Source organism: Mustela erminea, chromosome 4, assembly GCF_009829155.1.
Source record: "Mustela erminea isolate mMusErm1 chromosome 4, mMusErm1.Pri, whole genome shotgun sequence".
Classification (NCBI taxonomy): domain Eukaryota; kingdom Metazoa; phylum Chordata; class Mammalia; order Carnivora; family Mustelidae; genus Mustela; species Mustela erminea.
The window spans coordinates 147,232,320-147,254,820 of NC_045617.1; the positions used below are offsets into that span (position 1 = coordinate 147,232,320).

A 22,501-nucleotide genomic window follows, 5' to 3' on the forward strand; every position below is an offset into this window, starting at 1 on the left:
CTTCCCTCCAGTTATTCTTTTTCAAAACCCCATATCTTGTGGAGTACTGACTGTAAATTATAATGGCCTAATTTGCCTTTGTGCTTGTTTCTTGTCTCTTTCCCAGATCCCTGTGAGATCAGATGGGTGGAGACCCTTTCTGTCTTGGACACTGTACCCCCAACACAGGGCAAGAGCTCAGTACCTACTTACTGAATGAAGGATGAACCTAGCATTCCAGAACACTCCTTCTTCTTACTTAATACTTTTCTTCCCTTGTCAACCCAACACCAGCCTACACCCACTCGCTTGGCCTTTGCCTATTTCCCAGCAGAGGAAATTTATCAATATCCAGTTTAAACACTCCAGACTCTGTTCTTCCCAGATCCCTGCCCCTTTCCCTGCTCCCTCACCTCAGACGGTCATAACGTCTTTGATCTTAGCATCTCTGCAGGCGCTCACCCCTTCTACTGCGGACTATAGCTATTTATGTAGGATCTGATGCTTCCAGACATTTCTCCATTGACTTCCCTCAGAACAAAGAGACCTGGAGTTGAAGCACAGATACGCAGTCGGAATTTGGGGAGAAATGGATGAGTTACTGCCGGTCAGCATCAGTGCTAATAGGTCTACGCAGAAAAATCCTGGAGGGAAGAGCAGGGCCTCATATCCACCCTGGAGGACAGCAGACTTTCCATTTCCCCACCATATCAGTCTGCAGGGCCACCGTCATGGAATACCACAGACCGAGGGGCTTAAACGACAGACGTTTATTTTCTCAGGGCTGGGGGCTGAGAAGTCCAAGATCAAGGTTCTGGCTGCCTTTGTTTCTGGTGAGGACTCTCTTCCCGGCTTGCACATGGCCATCTCCTTGTTCTGTCCTCACATGGTCTTTCCTCGGTGCCTATGCCCAGAGAGAGGGTGTGAGGTCTCTGGCGGTGGCTTTTTTACAAGGACACCAATCCTCGTGCATCACCTAACTTTAATTACTCCCCTACTCCAGATACAGTCAGACGGGGAGCGAGGGCTTCAACATAAGAATCTGGGGGAACACGCATGTTCAGTCCCCAACACCCACCTTTCCAACACCACTGCCTTCCTGATGAGGAAGGGGACCACTGTAGACATCATATGAATTTTATGGGAGGGAGTGGGCCAGAGGATTTCACAAGGATTACAGATGATGCCTGGTGCTTGCCAGACATTGTCTCACCTAAGCCTACTACACTCCCTCTTTCTATTACTGTCCTCATTGTAGACTCTACAGCTAGACCCTTCCCTAAGATCAGGGACACATACGAGTGAGGGACTGGGCGGCACAGGGCTACACAACCAGGACACAATCCTCAGTGGAGTGTCTAGTCTGAATCCCAGAGCCCAGGGTCACACAACCAGACAGAGTCAACACCAGAACCAAGATCTTTCTTAAGGTACAGATATTAGTAAAAACTAGGCTGACTCAGACTTTATGTCATGCCCCTGGAAAGACACGGGTCTTCCAAAGGAGAAAGAGTTTAACGCAGGTCCCTCTGCCTGCCTCCCCAGATGTCAGTCTTCATTGAAAACGCCCCAAGGTACCAATGAGAGCTACTATTTCAACAAGCTGTTATTTCAACTAAGGGCAGGAGACCGGGAGGTAAACACGACAGTCATGTAACCCAACTCGTGGAGGCTGGCGTGAGGACAGCCGGACAAAACTGAGGTGGGTGTTAGGAAAGAGGAAGTACTACGGGTGCTATGGGAACTGTGATTATTTCTGGTTTCATGAAACGGGCTGTTTGAACTCCAGAAGCACTGAAAATGGTCCCTTTCAATAACTGAGTTTTATTCTGCTTTTTGCTCATGGGTGTTTGTTTAAGCCCCTTTTGTGTTGGCGAACAGCATGGCCAAGCCAGCCTGATTGTTCTTTCTGCCACCAGTCAAGCGTCGTAAATATGTAATTCCTCGGTAGAAAGCAGAAGAGCATCCAAAATGTGACCAGTTTAGTTTCCTGACTTAAAGATTTAGACGATTAATACAGAACTTGGAACGTGCCAGGAGACCACTGCTGTCATGAAGTGAAACTGACAGAAGGTCTTTGGGATTTGGTCCTATCTAGTGATCGCTCCTCATTTATGTTTCTGTAGAAACTCCACCCGTGATGCTAGTGCATTCTGACTTCCAGCCGGTCTAGCTGACTAGTCCTAGGGGTAGCCAGATACAACTGAGATCTAATCTCTTATCATAACTATGATGCTTAGTATCCATGTGGACAGCAGATCTAACATCCTGATTTCGAAATTCCTTCTCTACTCTTCTGACCTTCCTCTAGAGGCATTCGGCCACCCAAGTGCACGGCCAGACCGTGGCTTGGAAGGCTGCCAGCTCCAGAATTCCCGACCCCCTCCTTATACTGTAAGTCTTTAACCTCCACCTTGCTCACCCCAGCTGAGTTCTCCTTCCTTTGCTGCTCTGGCCAGTCTTCCCCTATTTCTTCTTATCGCTGATTTTCTAACTTAGGAAGCGCAGGAGAATCAGTCTGGGAGTTTAAAGTGCAGATTTGTGAGTCACCCCTTCTCCCATTCCAAGTCAATCATTTCAACAAGCACACGGAGGGCTCTGGCACGTTTGTCTCAGAACGCACTTTGGGAAACTCTGGTCTGGATAAGACCCGAACAGGAGCCCAGCTCACCTAGCACTACCGTGTGTGGTTCAAGGCGCCTGGGTGGCTCAGTGGGTTGGGCCGCTGCCTTCGGCTCGGGTCATGATCTCAGGTCCTGGGATCGAGTCCCACATCGGGCTCTCTGCTCTGCAGGGAGCCTGCTTCCTCCTCTCTCTCTGCCTGCCTCTCTGCCTACTTGTGATCTCTCTCTCTGTCAAATAAATAAATAAAATCTTTACAAAAAAAAAAAAAAAAAGAACTCTTTCCAGGGCACCCACTGCCCTGCACTGCCAGCCCTAGGGTCGGCTCTTCCAGCCATGCTCAGTGTTCAAGGAGCAGCCCTGCAGAGTCTCTGACCTGGGAGACACTTTAGTTCTATTTTGGTTCTGCCAATAGAAAACTCAGGGCCAGTCTTGACCTTTGCAATCTGTGTCCTCACCAGTCAAACGAAGGGTGTGGACAACTTGATTGCCAGGCATCCTTCTGGCTCTGACATTTGACCGTTCCTTCCTCCACCATTCTGCTCAGGTCATTTCCACTGCCTGGGAATTCACTGCGGAGAACTGCCCAATGCTTTTTCTCTGGTGCTTGTCTCCAGAAATCCTGCCCAGCCTCTGAAGCCCTGGTCCACGACCAGTTTCCTCGTGAAGCCTTCCTTCGGCTGCCAGGCTGTCCCTGCATTCTCCTGTAAATGCTGTGTCCCCCCGAGGACAGACCCAGTCCCATAATTTCCTTCCGTCCCAGATATTTTAATTCTCTTCATAGTGTTTATGTTCCTGGATATGAGAAACTGTGCTTAGGGCTATGGACACTAGCGGAAGCTTTATATTAATGAGTGTAGAGGAGTCGGTCAATGAGGAAGGAGAGCGCATCACGGGCCCTGCTGGTGTCTGTCATCTTTTCCTCCAGGAAGAGCATAACATGCCTGCATTGACTGACATCAGAGCTGCACCTACAGAAAGAAGTATGCTGCAGCTTGACAGACGACAGCTGGGTCCTGCTTACTGCTTGCTGAACTGCGGAGAGCAAGACCCCATTATCCTTTGCCCGTGCCTGGCACTGATGATAAGGTTCCCAAGGGAGCAGACATCTCAGGCTGTGGCTTCCTCACCACCGTTACACTGTCTGCTTGCACAATGGGGAACGTGTTCAGCCAACACACTTAGTTAGCATTTCAGTGTATCCCAGGCACGTATGTCTAAGGGATGCTGAAATCAGGCCTATCCGCTTGGGCAAATGATCCCAGGCTGAAACCCTACCTCCACCCCTCACTTCTAGTTTCTACACCAAGTGACCTGGAAGGCTACGTGGGTAGAAGAGAGTCAACAAAAGGTTCAAAGCTGGCAGAGAACAAAATATGCCTTAGATGTAGCAAAGAGTCCCCTTCCATCCAGAAAGTTGACATTTGGGTTGCTTGTACATTTATTATGACAGGGAGAGGTCATTTTCTGCACTAACAGCATTTGCATCAGCAATTCCCAGTTTTTTGGTCTCAAGACCTATTACACAATAACATAATCTAGACTAGCCAGTTTATATTTCATGTAACATGTATACGTGATATATATGCATGTATGTATCATATGTATATAGACATAAGTGTGTGTGTATGTGTATAAATAAATATATATATAGAGAGAGAGATAGATAGATAGATATAGATATAGATCACATGTAATCTAGACTAAACCCCTTTAAACTTAAAAAAATTCTTAAGGATCTTTGGGACCTTATAAAAGAATACTGGGAAACCTTAGGAGTCCTCAGACCCCATATGGAGAAGTTCTGATCTACCCAGACAAACATTTGGCAGAATGTTAACTTTGCAAATTCCTATAGCTACAAACCCTTTAAGGCTAAAGGTAAGTGGTATAAATGCAATTCATTAAACATAGTTGCACAGACACTAAAATAAGTATAAAATAATTTAAAAATGACTGTAGAAGTGATTAGAAATGGTCAGTCTGTATGTGTAAACACAATGCTTCGGTCCTGATAGATAAGCTTTTTTTAAGGTTCTAAACCAACTTTTCCTATAGCAAACCCATGCCCTTTCTCTCATCAATAGGGGAGACATAAAAGAAGAGATTTCTCTGTACGGTTCTCCCGGGTGATCTATTTCTACCGTGTCCCTGGGCCCGATCCTGTCCCTGGCTCGCAGGGTATCCTGCATCGCCCCTTCCTGTCCTTTCTTCCGGGCTCTGCCCTCTGTCCCGGGATCTGCCCTGCCCTAGGATGCCCAGTTGGGTTTGGCCAATGGGAGTCCAACAGGAGACAGGTAAAAGGGAAGGGGGTGAGGTGAGGATATCCATTCTTTGGCTCTTCCCTGTGAGGTTCTGCTGGGCTGGCTGTGTCCCCTCTTAAAAGATGACTGGTCTCCGTGGGAGCCCTCTCGCCTCCATCCTGCAGGTTCTAGCCACTGCTTTGTCTTCCCTCCTTTGGGCCCCGCAGTGGCACTGGCCCCACTGGGTCCCCTGGTTCCCCCACAGTCTACTCACGCCTTCATGAGCCATCTCTTTGGACAGAAAATTCCCTTGGATTATTCTCATTGGAGCGAGCCGTCAGTTTCCTGATAGTGCCTTGCTGGACACACGTTAATAGTTGCCTATTGCTTATCAAAAAAGAGGTAAAATCTGGTTGTATTCAGTCATTCCTGTTTTAAAATTCTTCCTTAGTTAACTGTTGTTGTTGTTTTTTTTCCCCCTCTCTCTTTTTAAAAGATTTTATTTATTTTAGAGGGTAAGCAAGCAGGGGAGGGGCAGAGGGGAAGCGAGAGAATCTCCAGGAGCGCACCCCCCATCCCAGCACAGAGCCCGGTGTGGGGCTCCAACTCACGACCCTGAGATTGTGGCCTGAGCTGAAACCAAGACGCCGAGGCTTCACTGAGCCATGCAGGCGCCCCTGTCCCTTTCTCAATTTTAGGCCAGGCCAGGCCATCCTTTACACAGTCCTGCTCCAAACCTCTCCCTCCTTCCTGCCCCCAGGTATGCAAACTGTCTTCCTACGCATCAGTCCTTCCGTAATTCAGGAGAGTGAGACCATGAACTTCAGGAGGCTTCCGGGGCCCAGCAGCCCCATTGCTGAGAACTTTGTCACTGCTGTGAAGCCTCGCCATCTTTGAGGACACTGTGTTGGGGTCCGAATCAGTCTGAAACAGGTCTCTACGAGGTGACGTGAGCTGTCACTAGGATTCAAGCGAGAGCTAGACACTAGGGCGAGCCGCCCAGCACCTGGTCAGCTTCGCATGTGGGAGAACACCCTTCCCGGAGCTCCTGCTCCTGCTCCAGGGGCGGAGGGAAGCACCTGCAGGAAGGGATGGCCTGTGCCCCCTGCCCCAGGCCTGGAGAGCATTAGCTGCCCTTGTTAGCTTCAGGGTCTAAGCCTCTTTCTTCGTAAATCACCACTTCCCATCCTCCACCCCCACATACATTTTAGGCAAAATCGGGATACTGTATAGACGACATCCCTGTCTCCCCGCCCCCATTTCACTTTGCAGAGGTGAGAGTGGAAATCTGACTCCGGGGGCACAGCCCGCACAACCCGCAAAGCCTTCTCTGGTAGCAGGAGCCACGTCCCGTTCCCATCGCCCCACGGCCCTTGTCTCCTCACAGGCGATCCCACAGCTCCGGCAGCTTTGGGTGGGAGCTGTGACGATAGGACAGGGCGCTGTCACCCTCCCTAATTAGCCAGGCAGCAAGGCTGCTCTACTATCCCCAGCTGACAGCGCTCTCGAGCCTAATGAATTAGTCACGCCACCAAAGTGTAATTGGCTGTCACATTCGAAATAGGTCATTCACGCTAAGGCTGCTGGAGGTGAAGATTTCACCAGCCAAGCCAAGGGCTTTGGTTTAAGCAAATCTCCAGAGAAAGGGGCTTCTCCAAGCAATCCCCCATTAAATATCTTTCATCGAATCCCAGTTGTTTTCATTAGCGGCAGCAAGAAGGGTCTGGAACAGCTGTCTGCTGGCTCCGGTGTGTGTGTGTGTCGGGGGGTAGTGGGATGGAAGGCTTTGTTCAGCCTCTTCCTTCACTGACCCTTCCTCAACGAGCCTCAGGGGGCTCCTCGAGGAAGAGAAATGTGAACACGTGCTCTCGTTTGTCCTTTGCACCCAAGACCCTGGCCAAGTCAGAATTAGGAACGGGTCCCGCGAGCAGCAGCAGGTTTTGGAAGCGCGAGTGCACCCAGGCCTCTGGGAAGAGTGCCTCTCTGCCCTGGGAGCCACGTTCAAAGAGGAATTCAAGGTCAACAGCTGTGACTGAGTGCCCCTGCGTTTCATGTCCTAATTCACAGACATTCAACCCTCTTCACTGCTCAGAATACACTTGCCCTCTCGTCGGCAAAGATGTATTATTCAACTCAAGTGCTTGCTGGGATACAAATATTTGACCGGCTATTTTAGGGTTTGGAGACTTCCTCACATGTTCATCTGTTCTTTTAATGGTTTTCGAGGATACCCAAGGTGCTCTTACGGAGGAAGAACTGTTTTCCCAGGATTAGAATAAAAAGAGAAGTGACTGAAGGCGTCGCTTGGGGGATTTGAGTTAAAATCAAAGCGAATGCACGGATTGCTAGCTCTTGATGTTAAATGGATGTGGGACTGGGAAAAGCTGATAAAGCTCCTTGGGGAAGGGAAAGAAGGGAGGGAGTTTAGCAATGAGATTGACCCTTGCCCGCCTTCTGTTTAGGAAGATAGACCGACAGCCTCTGGAGGTCTCTTGCAGCAGAGAGTCTATGGCTGTAGAGCCTTGAAGCAGAAGGTCAAGAAACGCGAGCCTTTTCACCGGGTGTGCAGAGCACATAACTCAGGAGGCCCCGTGTCGATGGGAGTCACGCTCTTCCACGACTATCAGACGTGTCATAATGCTGCTTCCAACGACACCGAGGTGTCACCTTGCGAGACGCCTGCCCTGCTCCTCCAGGGACCCGCTCCCCCCCCCCCCGCCCCCCGATCTTTCCCTTTAGTCTGCCCTGCAGTCTTGAGTGCCCGGTTTTATGAACAGCCCGTCTAAGTCATACAGTCCAATCCCCACAAGCTAGAGCTGCATCCGTGCATAATTTCCACTGATGTATGTGCCACAGATAGTTCCCACGTGCCCACTGCTGTGGCTGCTCGGAGTGGGACTCCATGAAGTCAGCCACTGTGTGCACCTATCCTACAAATGTAGCGGTCTGAACCGGACTCCTGATTCCCTGTCATGGCCACACGCCTCCCCACCGCCAACCCCCCACCTCCAGCAGCCCTCCTCTTCTCAGTAAAGAGCCATGTAGGCCTTCTAGATGCTTGGACCGAAGCATCTAGATGCTTGGAACAAAGAGTTATCCTTGGCAACTCCCCCCACCCCACCCCTTACTTCCAGAGTTAACAGTGTCAGGCCTGGGAAGGGTCTCATCCACTTTCTCCTGGAACAGCAAGTCTCCCAAATGACCTCCCTGCCTTTGCCCTACATGCCCCCCCACAACTTTACTTTCAAGACAACAATCAGAATCATCCTTTATGAAAGGCAAAGCAGATTATGTCACTGTGCTCAACACCCACCAGGGTCTTCCCATCACCCAGGGAACAAAAACTCAAATCCTTACCATGGCCTGTAGGGCTTTACAAGGACTGGACCCCGCCCCTCCGAAACCTCTTGGTTCTCATCATGCACCCCTCTTTGCTTGCACACACCAGCCTCTGGCTCTTCCTGGAACCTTCTCCCCCAGAAGTCCAGGTCAGACCTACAGCACCAGCAAGAGTCTGGCTATGTATCAGCAAAATCTTCTCCAGCCGCCATGTTCTATCCTTCTCCCCCTGCACTTTTCTCCAAAACCCGTCCTTCCAACAGACACAGCCTGTTCTTTCTTGTCTACTGTCTGTCCCCCTCCAAGGCAACAGAACTTCACAAGGGGAAGGGCCGTGTGGCAGTCACCTCAGGTCCCAGGAACTGAACAGAATAGAACCGAACACATGGTAGACATTCAATAAGTATTCTTTTCTTTCTTTTCTTATCCTTCCTTCCTTTCTTAAGATTCTATTTGAGAGTGAGAGAGAGAGGGAGAGCACAAGCTAGCAGAGCCAGAAGAAGGAGACTCTCCACTGAGCAGGGAGCCCAATTCGGGGCTGAGATCATGAGATCCTGAGATCCAGGATCCTGAGATCATGACCTGAGCTGAAGGCAGAGGCTTAACCGATGGAGCCACCCATTATGCCCCAATAAGTATTCTTTAAATGAGAGATAAAGCAAATCTCATATCCTTAAATAGTTCATAAGCTCCTGAAGTGGCTCTTTTCTGGTGATTCTACTTCTTTCTAGAGGAGCCCCAGTAAGTGCTCATCTCAAAACATTTATGCAACGATTCTAAAAACTGATTCCCAGCCAGGCAGAAAGTGGTCAGCAGGGTTCCCATCCCTAACTCTTACGCGTTCTGTTATGAAGAACAGTCTTTCTAGGATTGTGTTGGCTAAGTCCAGCCACAGTCACAATCAGCCATTTCTATCTCTCATGGAAATTCAGTTCCCTCCTGGGACATGTATATGGTTCGAGAAAAAGTAACTATTGCGCAGACTTTCAGGAACTGCCTGGTACTTTCTGTTTGTCTGAGTGTAGTTATTCCTAACTCTTTTTTTTAAATGTGGAAATATGTGTGTGTGTGTATGCATATATGTATGCATAAGAATGACCACTTTAATAAATCTTGTGTATAGTTCAGAGGGTTAAATCCATGTTGCTCCCTTCATCTTGCAAAACTAAGACTCTACTCTTAAACAACAATCCTCATTCCCCCTCTTCCCAAGCCTTCTTTCTGTTTTCTATTTCCAGACATTTGACTACTTCAGCTACTTCGTATAAGTGGAATCATACAGTATTGGGGGATGTTTTTGTTTCCTTTTTGTAACTGACTTCTTTCACCGAGTTTAATGACCTCCCGTCCCTCCGTGTCATGGCAAGTGTCAGAATTTCCTCCTTTCTTCCCGACTGAAGAATATTCCAGTGTATGCAGGGACCACATTTCGCTTGCCCGTTTGGCCACTGGTGGGCAACTGGGTTGCTTTGCCCCTTCTGACTGTTGTGAATGATGCTGCTGTAAACTCGGCTGTACAAGTATCTCTTCAAGACCCTGCTTTCGATTCTTCTGAATATATACCCAGAAGCGGAATTTCTGGATCATATGACAGTTCTCTATTTTTCATTCCTGAGGAGCCGTCACACTGTTTTCCAGAGTGGCTGCACCATTTTACATTCTCACCAACAGCGGACAATGGCTCCCTGACTCCTTTTGACAACAGATATTTCCCCCTCCAGCAAGTTAAAACCACTCAGAGATGCCCAATAGAGCTAAACATTCCTGCTGTTTCTAACGCTTAGCAACCAGGAGCCAAGCGGCCCCCGCTAACTGTGTGTCAGTGTCTGTGGAGCGGTGCTTTTCACTCACTCCTTCGTGCCTGTTTTGAAAGGGCTTCCTTGTCCTCGAATTGACACGCAGGCTAAGTGGACATGCCCTGGTCTGCACTGCAGGCAAAGGGCAGTGGGCCAGAGTCAGCTCTGTCTTGGGGTGGTCGGAGCTCTGCTAATCCCACGTAATCTTCTCATACAAGGGTGATGTGTTTCCATGTGTGGTTTCTCTGGGTGATTCCCCCCGAGGCCTGCCACAGTCACCCCATGGCGAATCGGGAAACTTGGGGTGATGTGTGTGGAAGAGCTGAGAAGAAGACTAGAGTCAGGCTCACACATCCCTGGTTCCTTCCCATGAGTTTCCAAGGACTTCAGACCGTGGACACCTGTCAACCCAAAGAGACAAATGGAGAGGAAAATTCCTGGAGCTGACGCAGAGATGTGAGGGGAGAAAGGACTCTGGACACCCCCTGTGTGCCCTCTTTCAGCTCATTCACTGGTGGGCTGGGAGTCCCTAGTCCCACTCTGTCTCCCTCTTAAATGACGTGGCCTTCCTTGTCCGGCCTCCCCAGCCCAGTGCTCTCTGCTCTGTCTTTGGTTTTGTCTTGGACCACGGATTTTCCTCATCCTTCCTGTTGGTATTACACAGCAGTGTCATATGGCGACGTGTGTTCTCTCTCTCTCTCTCTCTCTCTCTTTTTGCTGCATAGAAAAAAAATGTATTCACTTTAGGAACATGAAAGGATGAAAAGACTGAAGGGTAATAAAACTGATCCATTTGGGGTGCCCTCAAGGGGCTGTTTTATCAGGCTCTGTAGTTCGAAAAGTATCTGTAATCGCAAAGAAAACCCTAAGTGGGTGACATGAATTCTCTTAAAATGAGTAATTTAAAACAATAAGAGGGAAAAGCGTGATAAATGTTCTCTTAAATGGGGACTTAACAAGGCTCTCCCAGCAGCTGTGAAAAGGGGAGGAGCCGGAGGGAGATATGGTTAAGAAACTCCCAATGACCTCAAGAGGCAAAATGATTTGGAATTTGATAATGAAGTCCTGAGGTCAGCAGACTTTCTCTAGAAAGAGCCGGACAGCAAATATTTTAGGCTTTGTGGCCCAAGAGGCAAAAACAAAGAAATTACATTGATACCTCCATATAACAAGAGAGAAAATAAACTTTCACCTATTTTGACTGACAAAATTTAAAATATAACCAAGCACTTTCTCTTTTACAGTGATCCTGGTCAGCTTGGGAGAAGGATGGAATCCTTTTTCTTTGGGAGAACACTTTGCATAGTTGGTGTTCAAGGTTTACCGTTCCCCATCACCAAATCAATTGCAAATGTTCACCTGTAAAAACCACTCCCATCTTGCAGGCTATGAACAAAAACAGGCTGCGGGCTGGGATTGGCCCACGGGCCGTGGTTTGCTGACAACTCCTGGCTAGGTCAAGAGAGGGCAGAGGGCCACTGACTCACAGCCTGCCCTTCTCAGCAGTGCCAGGGAGATTGTAAAAGCTGGAGTAACATCACCGTTAGGACACACAGGGCTTTTTACATCCTCTGCCCTATAGCCCGCGTTGTAAATAACCAGAAGTTGTATTGTCTTTTCTCATACAAATGGCGATGGTCCTAACCCACCACCATCTATTGTGTCTCCAGAAGAGGGGACGATTTTGGTTAATCCATTGCCACTCGCCCCTGCCACAGCTGGTACAGCTTCTAACCTAACTGACCAGTTACGTGCAACGGTCACAACTCCCATGGAGTGGGGCTCTACCAAAATGTGTTGATTCGTTCCCAGCAGGTCAATCCCATCCACTTGTTCTTTGCCCCACGCAGGACTACTATTAAGCAACTGAGCTACTGCTTGTCTTCCTGTACGTGTGTGCATGTTCATATATTTACAAAAATGTATACACAAATAGATAACCACAATTTCCTCCAGGAGGTTTCTATCATTGAAAATGTTTTAAGAAGCAGTGGAAGTAAAAACCAAACAGAACGCCAGGAGAGAGGACGTTTGTTGTCGAAGCTTCGTTTACAATCCTAACTGGTGTCCTAAAATATTGTGACATGTGTATAATTCAAATTTCAATGGGGGTTATCTTTAAATTAGAAATGTTTTAACAGCTATAGAAAGCCTAGCCTTTCTCAAATGACTGAGATGGGGGAGGCAGTAACTGTGGTATGTTTACTGTAAGTAAGTATTTACGCAGGAAATAGGAACTGTAGGTCGTTACAGATGCTGTTAGAGAGGTGATTCCTGACCTCCAGAATTCCTGACCAAGGCGAGAGGACTCTCTCCACAAGAAAACTGCCTTAGCGTATATGACTCTTCAATACTCAAATTAATTTTCAGAGGGAGACCAGATTGGTGAACCGTAAAAAATGGGTAGGAAATCACATACTTATTTTGTGCCAAATGATAAGGTTATTCTGAGCCCTGCCTTGGTCACATGGTGGACATCAGAGAGAAAAGCCAGGCTTTTTAATTTGTGAGCCAGAAACACCTTTCTATTCCCAGGAAAGCATGTGGAATGAGCAGTCTAGATAACTCTGTTCTCATCAACTTGTGTCTTTGTTGGTCACAGATCAAGAGGAAGAAAGGGTAATTGCAGAGACTGGGGAGGCTGAGGCAGCTGAGAAAATCAGTTTGATAATAACTGACATTTACATAGTAGGCCCTTAATGGTTTTCCACTACCTCAACATTATCTCCTTTAACTTCACAGAAATTTTCTCAGGAGGCGACCACCACCACCACCATCACCGCCATGACCACCACCATGATCACCACCACCATGACCACCATCATCATCACCAAGACCACCACCATGACCACCATCATCATCACCAAGACCGCCACCATGACCACCACTGCCATGACCTCTCATCATCACTAAGACCATGACAACCACCATGACCATTGTGACCACCACCATCATCACCATCACCACCACCATGACCACCATGACCTTCACCACCACCATGACCACCATCAGCACCACATGACCCCATCATCATCGCTATCACCATTACCACCACCACCCCAACATCATTATCACCATAATTGTCATCATCCCCACATGAAAGAAGGAAATGAAGCTTCTGAGGGGTTAGGTAACTTTCCTAAAGTCAAACTATGAATAAATTGAAATTGATCTTTTGAGTCCAAATATTATGCTCATTCTACTATACTACCTTCCCTCAGTTTAGAAGTCTGAATGGTAACAAGCAAAGATTTAGAAACAATGGTAGCTCTAGAATTTTTGTAAGCGAAGTACTTGGTATAGCAACAAGGCTGAAGAAGGGGTCTGGCCCTTTGCTAGGAGCTGTTTGCATACAACTTTGTACACAGAATGCAGATCATTTAAAATAGCTGTGTTTTCTGAAAACGCTTTTTTTTTATGATCATGTTTTCTATTAAAAGTTAAAATTCTAACTTATGTTTCAGTTTTTAGGGATACTAATGGAGATGAACCAGGGGCTGAAGTCTGCCCCACCCCGAAGACATCCTTGGTAACCCTCAGTGTATAAACCAGAAATTGAAGAAGAGTTTGTTTTTCCTAATATTTCATCACATAATTTATCTGAAAGTGGTTAAAAGTGTCTTCCACAAATTACATCTGCATATCTGATTCTCTGACATACTTTTCTTCACATACCATTCTAATCAGTTCGTTGTGCTGATATAAATAGGAAGAAAAATCCCACCGTGGAAAATATTTTCATTTTTACTCCCTCTCAGAGTTTCCTGAATGCCAATTTATAGAGAGAAAAAAAAAAAATCTATTCAACTGCTCAACCAGCTGACTCCACTTGTGATCTGGAAGTCAAGGTATTCGCTTCCCGTTTTTAGCTCATTACATCTTACACTGAATGGATGGTTTAGAATGAAGCTGAGAGGGAGAAGGGTCCAGCTGGTTTTCCGCTGTTGCTGTTTGAGTGGCAAAGTATACTGAGACTTTTAACCCCCGATGATCCAAAGACTAGGAAGGAAAACATTACACTGAAAAGACAGCACCATAATCTCATCACTGCAGAAGGCAGCAACCTGCTCTTTCATTTAGAAATGTTTATTTCCTAGGGCTACACCTCATTATTCAGCAGAAGATGAAATACCAGAACTTTTTCTGTTTGATAGGTTATCTATTACTGACAATCTTTATAAAGGCGACACAGTGTCTTCTTCCTCTCTCAAATTCTTACTCTGTATCCATCAATGATCTTTCTGGGTCTTCTGCCTGAAGCATTTGCTCAGGGAGGTAAAGCATGGAAAAGTGTAACATGTGGAAAGTTCACATGAGAGTGATGGTAATAGGAATTATTTTTGTCTTCCGGAGTAAAACTGGCCATTATACCCGCCTTTTGCTATCCCAGCATAGGTCAAAATCTTTCTCTTAAAAATATCTAAAAATGATCAAAAAGATTGTTTTTTCCCTGGAAGGGAAATTCTAGATGCCCTATGAGATACATTGAATGACCTGGTATGTCTACCAGCAAGGACTGAACACTTCACATTCTCATCCGATCCCTCCCTCGCTCCAGGGCTGACGCCTGCTGGGGAATCCTCCCTTTCCTGGTCATACAGGCTCATTCACACCTCAGGCTCCCCAGAAGCCAGGCGCCAGGATACTCTGGAACATACAGAGTACGTGCAATAGCCCACCAGCACCTGGGTGCCTGGGTGGCTCAGTCAGTTAAGCATATGCCCTCAGTTTGGGTTTGATCCCAGGGCCCCACATCGGAATCCCTGTTCAGCAAGGAGTCTGCTTCTCCCTGTGCCCCTCCGCCCTCATTCGCATGCTCATACTCTCTATCTCTTTCAAATAATTAAAATCTTTAAAAAAAAAAAAAATCCCACCAGCACCTGCATTTTGGGTTTCACTTTCTTCTCTCCATTTCACTTGCCAGGACCAGTCACTATTTTCTTTTTTTTTTTTAATTCCTCCCTAACTCTTCTCTGTCCTTCTTCTGGTAGTGGAAATAGTCATTTCCATTTGGCTCAGCTAATACATTTTTCTTCTTTAAAATCTCTTCTGAAACCCACTGAATCACAAACATCGCTGTTGAACGTCGCAGCTGTTTGGCAAACAATCAATAGGCAAAATTTAGCCGTCCAAAAATAAATGAGAAGTTGAAGAAGCTGACACTTGCTGAGCACACTAGAACACGTGAGGGGCCGTCCGCTGGGGAAACCACAGCTCTAACACATACGCTGACTTGAGTAAGCGAAGTGACTTCCATCAAGGGGGAGGGGAAGGCTACCAGTTTCTCTGTTTTGGTCATAACAACCATACACTTCTTTTGCTTAAAAACATTTTTTTTTTTTTTTGGACCACACATAAATGGGTGTGCTTATAATTTTCATTCTCATGTCCTATAAAAGACATGCTTGAGTATGTCTTATACCATTCCTAAAAGGACTTGGCTGGCTGCTCATAAAGATATAAGATAAGCACTGAAAATGCTTTATTTGTGCTATTGGGCCCCTTGGCTTTGGCCTGATCTAAATAGGTCACCCTGAGGTCATTGGAGGCCATAAATCGGGGGGGGGGGCTGGTCAGGGGGGAACTCGTGGTTAAAACAGCCCACATAGCTTTAGTGCAATGTGCTATTTTAGTTTGTGCCCCTGATATGACACCATCTCTTTGGCACCAGCAAAGAAAGCTTCCTAGACATCTATGGGAAGGGAATGTTTTGTAATCATCTAAGACATAGGTCACAGAGGCATGAATTACTGCGGGGAGGTCTGTGTCTGCTCCATAACCTGAGACAAAGGAGGGAAACCAAGTTCCAAGCAGAGCATTTCTCCAGGACTCCGAGGGGTGAGGCTGATCCAAGCAATCTTGGCAAATCACGAGAGCAAAGAGGGACCAACTGTTCTTAACTCAGGAAACTAGGGCAGCTCTTCCTGCCCATTTTCCAATCCCATTACTTGGGTGCACTTGAGAACCCCAGATATGGATTTTTGGAGAAAGGTCCAACATAGCTAAATACCAATTATTATACTTATAATGTATACAGTGTACTATGGTCAAATAAAAACTCCAACTCTTCCTAGCCAAGAGGCGTATACTTTTATGCCCTCTCTAAGATTTTATTTATTTATTTGAGAGACAGAGAATGGGTATGAGAGTGAGAGAGAGCACAAGCAGCGGGGAGGGAGAGGGAAAAGCAAGCTCCCCACTGAGCAGGGAGCCTGACATGGGGCTTGATCCCTGAGCCTCAAAGAGCAGACGTTTAAGGATAAGACACTTAAGGCAGATGCTTAACGGACTGAGCCACCCAGGTACCCCTACGTTCCATCTCTTCATATTTTTTCCATAGAGGGTATGACTTAACCTCTGAACTTGTAGGATTTACTGGCTTTGTACATATTCTTAATTTAATCTCTTCTTCTTTTAACTTTGGGAAGGGCACAAGTTCAGGAAACAACAAAATACGCCAGATTAGACTGCATAATTGTTTCCCTATTAAAAAAAATCTCTTCCTAGGGGCGCCCAAGTGGCTCAGTGGGTTAAAGCCTCTGGCTTCAGCGTGGGTCATGATCCCAGGGTCCTGGGATTGAGCCCTGAATCGGGCTCTCTGCTCCGTGGGGAGCCTGCTTCTTCCTCTCTCTCTGCCTGCCTCTCTGCCCACTTGTGATCTCTGCCTGTCAAGTAAATAAATAAAATCTTTAAAAAAAATTTTTTTTAAATCTCTTTCTTGGCTTCATAAGCAGTAGAGACAGAAAGTGAGCATCTCTTCTACTTACAGTTCTCTGTTTTTTTTTCCCCCCTTTGGTAAATCTTTTGCAGTTTTCTTGCTTTCTCTAAACAGAAATTTCTCTTGAATGGGAAAACATGCTAATTTACTTGGCCCGGGGAAATGAGAGAGGTTTGGTTCTAAGCGAGTGGTATTTTGTCCTCAGTGTCTGCTGGTCTGTCCGAGAGCGACGCGCCCCTGCGGGTTGAACGCTCTCCCTTTGCCCGTTCATCCACAGCCTGGAGGTTCTCCTCCTTTGGGGAGGTTGAAACAGCGTTCACAGACACAGTGGCCCACAACGCAACTATTGTCTTGCTGTGCTACATTGTACCAGCCCCGGGGAACATTTGAAGGTCCTACGAAAGCTTTGCCGTGTCCTGTGGCCTTTCTAGAAGCAAGGCCTTACAAGGCACGTGAGTCTCCCGGGACTAGAGGAACCCGAGAAATACTCTGCACGCCTAACTGTGACCTCTTGGTGCGTTATTATTCTAACCATTGACTTAATGAGAGAGCACTGAGTGGGGCTGAAAATGGGGCAGTGACTTGTGGCTTTGAGGAAAGAAGCAGTTTTAACCGGTGCCAAGGAGTCATTTTCGTCTGCCGAACCAGCGACTGACTGCCCCTGGCGAACTGTTTCCTCCCACACACGCGCTCCGTTCCTGAAAGCTGGCCGAGGGCCTTCGGTGTGCACGACACTGTTTTCTGTTACGAGTCTGATCACCGCCAGAATAGTTCTCGCTCTCATTACTCTTACCGTCCATCCAGCTACCTCTACTCACGGACGCCACGCTAGCTGTCAAGAAGGCACAGTGATAGAACACATAAAAGCCCTTTAATTTGATACGTTTGAAATAATGATGGGAAAAGAGCATCTCATTCCAATGACTGATTGTTCTGTACTTTGGTAATCCGATCGATCAATTTCCCAAGAAAGAATAAAGTCTACCTGAGAGCAACCATGTTCTGGAGAGCCTGATGATGGTGGGGTTATTTGGAAAGCAAACCCGGGGTGCTCTGTGTGTGTGAGCGACGGGGCGGGGGGAGAAGGGAGAGAGGCGGAAATAAATATCAGGACTCTGGAGGGTAGGTGGAGCGCTGCTTCTCTCTCTCACTCACCATTTGCAACTCTCCCCTAGAACAAGAACGGAGGGACACACCAGTGCCTCTTAATTCTGTGACCTTAACATTTTCTTTAACCACAGAAAACAATACCTGAAGCAAACAGGATCTCAGAAAGGCAGTTAAAAAAAATATTGGGGCGCCTGGGTGGCTCAGTTGGTTGAGCAGCTGCCTTCGGCTCAGGTCATGATCCCAGCGTCCTGGGTTCGAGTCCCACATTGGGCTCCTTGCTCCGCAGGGAGCCTGCTTCTCCCTCTGACTCTGCCTTCCACTCTGTCTGCCTGTGCTGGCTCTCACTCGCTCTCTCTCTGACAAATAAATAAATAAAATCTTAAAAAAATATATATTGTGAGCACGACTCATTTTTTCCCCTCCTCAGATCTCTATGTGGTCCATAAACCTAAATGAACTTATATATACTTGTAAGCAAATGGACCTAAATTCTAAATCTGTGTTCCTTTAGGGGGAAAGGGTTCTTTAAAAATGTGTCCATTGCGAGGAAATATGGTTGCCTTAGTAACGAGCTCCTGGGCATTTTCCTTCCATTATGTCAGAGAAGACTCGTTGTACCAAAAGCTTTCTGCTCTCCGAGGCGTGTTAAGGGAGCAAAAAGCACGGATGAAACACAGAGCAAGCATGGATTCCTGTAGGTAAATCCAAGCCACCGTGCAGAAAAGATGAAGTAATAGAATGCTGGAGTTTTTAAAATGAAATCTTACAGACTGTGTAATCACCTCTTGTTCTAGAGGAAAGGAGAGGCTCAAAGAGATGACACGACCTGCCCAGGGCCCTACACCATATGACAACAGGGTCAGTGCTCCAAAGACGCTGCCAACAGCTTGTCTGATGCGTTTTCACCATCTCCTACCTCTGAACGGTGGTTTACGAAGCTGAAGTTCCGTAAATAAGCCCTATTTTGAATACGTGAGGTTAACCCAGCATGTGGAAAACTCCTGGGCATGACCTTCTATTCCACTGTAGGAACTGGTACTTACTGAGCACTTAACTATGTTGTAGGTATTATTCTAAGCCCTTCCCTGGAACAACATTTAATCGCCACACCACCTGGGAGGCTGGCAGTCCAGTTTATAAGTGAGTAAACTGAGGCACAGAACGATGAACAAATCTGCTCACAGTCACAGCATGATTTAAAGGCAAAGCCTGGGCAATGTTAATTCCATTGCTGAAACGATCGACTGTCACCCCCAACAGAACTTGTTTAAATGAAGCACCAGCCAGACAGCGCTCGCGGAAAATGACAAACGTGAGCCAGAACTCAGAGAACCCAATAAAAACACACCGTCTGTTGGACTTAAAAGGATTCTTTCGCTCAGCTCTGGAGAGTAAGCTCCAGGAGAAATGCAGCCCAGAAAGTATAAAGCATATCACACGTGAACTGCAGCTCAGATATTACAAACCTGTTGTGAAGGAGATCTGTGTGACCCGACAGGTATTACTGTCCCACACCAGCACTGGAAAAAGAGGGTTTGTGTCGCTAGTTAAGCAACCAGAGCAAGTCGCAAAAGGAGTTTGCGGCACATGAGAATTCCAATCTGCATCTTGTCTGACTCCCTACTTGACTCTTTACCTTGCCCGTTAGGAGTTTGCGGCACATGAGAATTCCAATCTGCATCTTGTCTGACTCCCTACTTGACTCTTTACCTTGCCCGTTAGGTTGAAATAATCCCCTAAATCATCAGGAATGCTCACGGGAGACATCCTACAGGTTCCCCTAGCCTGCATTACTCAGGTCTTAACTCTTCCGAGGGTGGGGCCGCAACTAAACCGTAATGTGGCGTATGGGCCTATAGATGGCGCTCTTTAGCACCATCGTCAGACACAGAATTCCTTTGGGGGTAAGAAATGTGATCTGGGCATTTTGGGAGTTGGGTGAAAAATCACCAGATTGTCCATTCTAAGCTTATCTTCATAGCTGTAAACATTTTTAAAGTCGTGCAGGGAGTAAATATCTCAAGTCAAACTTTGAGTGGCTCTAAATACCTCTCATCAAAGGAAAGCAACAGATTGAGAATTTGGCAAACACCAAGGAAGCCCGAATAGGTATTCTTAAACCTGATCTCAGTGATGATAAAACTTCACATTATGATTTTAAATATTTCTGAGGCCAGAACAAAATACTAGAAAGACATCGAAACATTGGTAGTGGGTACAACCTAGGTGAGCAGGTTGCAAAGGAGTCTTACTATGCTACAGTCTGCAGTTTTCTTCACTGGGTTTGTATTACTTGAGTGGTCCCTCAAAATTTTGCTAGTGCTTCTTAAAAAAAAAAAAAAAAAAAAAAAAAAAAAACTACTTGGTAGAGTTTTCAAAAACTTACCAGCTATGGTTTCTTATGGAAATCAACCTAAGTGATGAGGTCCCTGAGCCCAGCTTACCATTTATTTAGACAATTTAAGTTCTAGAGAAGTTCTTTTGCCTGTGGTCCCTTCTCATGGGCAGCATTTGACCAAGACATCTGTAGGTTACTAGATTAGCCACAGAAAATCACAGCCAAACCCCAGCCCACAGGTCTGCTTGTGGAAGGACTGCAGAGTAAGAAGGGAAAACTCCACGGTCCCAGTGGGAGGAAAAGGAGGAGGGCACGGAGAGTTGGGCTGCCAAATACCTCCAAGGAAGAGAAAAAGATCCAGACGGAAAGGGAGAAGGGGGAGAGGCAGCTAGTGCCACTGAAAGCAATATGGTACCACGAAGAACCATCCCTGGCCCATTTGTCCATCTGTTAACCCTAGTAGCTCTGCTGTGTGCAAAGCACCATGACAGGCTTCCCTTGATGTACTAGACAAGAGAGCACGGAAGGACAAGGGGAATAATCGAGCACTCATTTCCTACCCTAAACATTTATCTAGTCATGACTTAAGAAGAAGATATTTGGAGGAACCATTCAACTCCCTTGTGTCCTGCTTTGCCTTATATTCCCTGGTGCCTAGACTGACGCCCACAACCACCAGGATGCTTTCAAAATACCCCCCTTGGGCAAAGGTTTCAAAGCTAAGCAAAGTCGACCAGAACAGCTTCTGCCAGAAAGACATTTACCTTCACCAAAAATATCATCCTCTTCCTCGCTCAGGAGCTCCTCGGGGTCCAGATACTGCATCTTGGAGAGGGCAGTCCACAGGCCACAGCAAGAAGGTGGCTGCGACAGTCCCCACTGACAACAGTGCTCCCCGGGGCAGTTTCCTCTCCCAGCGCTGGGCTGGGCTGGGCTGGGCTGGGCTGGGCTGGGCTGGGGCTGCAGGTTGTGAAAGCCCTTGGGGAGGCAGCTTCCGCCTCCACAGCTTCATTCATACGAATAAGCTCCGGGAGCCTTTCGAAGAGTGAAGAGTGCATTCCACCGGGCTAATTCTTGTCCCAGAGAAGAAAGAATTTGGGGGTAAGGGGGCTGCAGATCAGTTTTGACCTGAACACAGATACCACTATAAAGTCCGAGTGCAATGAATTCTTTCAAAGCTATAGCTTTCAAGATTCTCTTAAAGAGGAAGTCAGACTTTTAACTTTCTTATGAATTTGAACACAATGGGTAGCATTGGAAAGAAGGGGACCGTTCCCATGCCTCTTATCTGCTTCCATGACCATGTCTCTGAGAGCTCCAACGGTCACTAAGCCACACAGAGGAGGCGTCTGGGGGGAACCGAACTTCTAGCGTGCTTCTAGTTCTTCCTTTTGGCAAACCTCTTGCGTTTGAGGAAAAACTCTACGAATCTTTAAACCAAATTCAGTGCATGTGTAGGTTCTTATGAACTCAGCTAATCAATGGCCAAGCAGCAGATAACTTGTTTGGGTCAAACAACTTCCATTTCACTTTGACCAGGTCGTCAGACCATCACTATCGTAGAAGGCAGAGAAGGGACACCAAAAGCTGCTCCTCCCAGAGGGCGGAGTCACCAACCAGTAAGCTTTCCCAGGAGAACAGGGTGGCGTTCCCGTATGGAACTACCCAGAGTGCCCTAGGTTCCCAATGGTCGCTAAACCCCAGGCTCGGACTGGTGCTGCAGCTTCATCTGGGGGGTCCCAGAGCTCTCTATTGTGTTGTAAAGACCTCACAGAGGGTCAGAAGCTCAGAAAATGCTAATAGAGGAATTGTTAGCCCCCCATATTGACTTCCGACAACTTTACTTACTGAGTAGGGGGGTTAAAAAATATACATATTTTTTTATTTATTTGAGAGAGAGAGAGTGAGAGAGTTCAGGAGAGCAGGTGAAGGGCAGACGGAAAAACAGACTCCTCACTGAGCAGGGAGCCCGATGTGGGGCTCAATCTCAGGACCTTGAGATCATGACCCAGGCTGAAAGCAGATACTTAACCAAGTCACTCAGTTCCCCCCAAAATATATATTTTTCATAGGCTTTCTTTTTTAGAGCAGTTATAGGTTCACAGTGAACTTGAGAGGAAGTAAGAGTTTTCCCATACATTGCCTGTGCATCGGCAGGCACAGCCTCTCCCATTAGGCAGCCCCGTCCCCACCCCCAGCAGCCTCGATCAGAGAGGTGTGTTTATGACAACGGACGGACTTACGGCGGCACATCGTAATCACTCAGAGTTCATACTTTGCCTTAGGGTTCACTCTCGGTGTTGTACACTCTAAGGAGTGTGAGAAATGTTTAATGACGTGTGTCCACCATTACAGT

General features: G+C 47.0%; 1 protein-coding gene across 8 annotated transcripts in view; it reads right to left on the reverse strand.

Annotated features, from left to right (window-relative positions):
* The window catches only part of RIPOR2 (RHO family interacting cell polarization regulator 2), a 215,494-nt gene that overhangs the window by 88,556 nt on the left and 104,437 nt on the right, over window positions 1–22,501 (reverse strand). The window contains exon 1 of one of the 8 annotated variants that reach the window (XM_032341260.1): window positions 20,910–21,082. The exons of the other annotated variants lie outside the window; for them this stretch is intronic. Coding sequence (XP_032197151.1) covers window positions 20,910–20,970 — 61 coding nt within the window. The 5' untranslated portion in view covers window positions 20,971–21,082. Of the gene's footprint in view, window positions 1–20,909; window positions 21,083–22,501 lie in introns of those variants that run through there. 8 annotated transcript variants of the gene reach the window in all.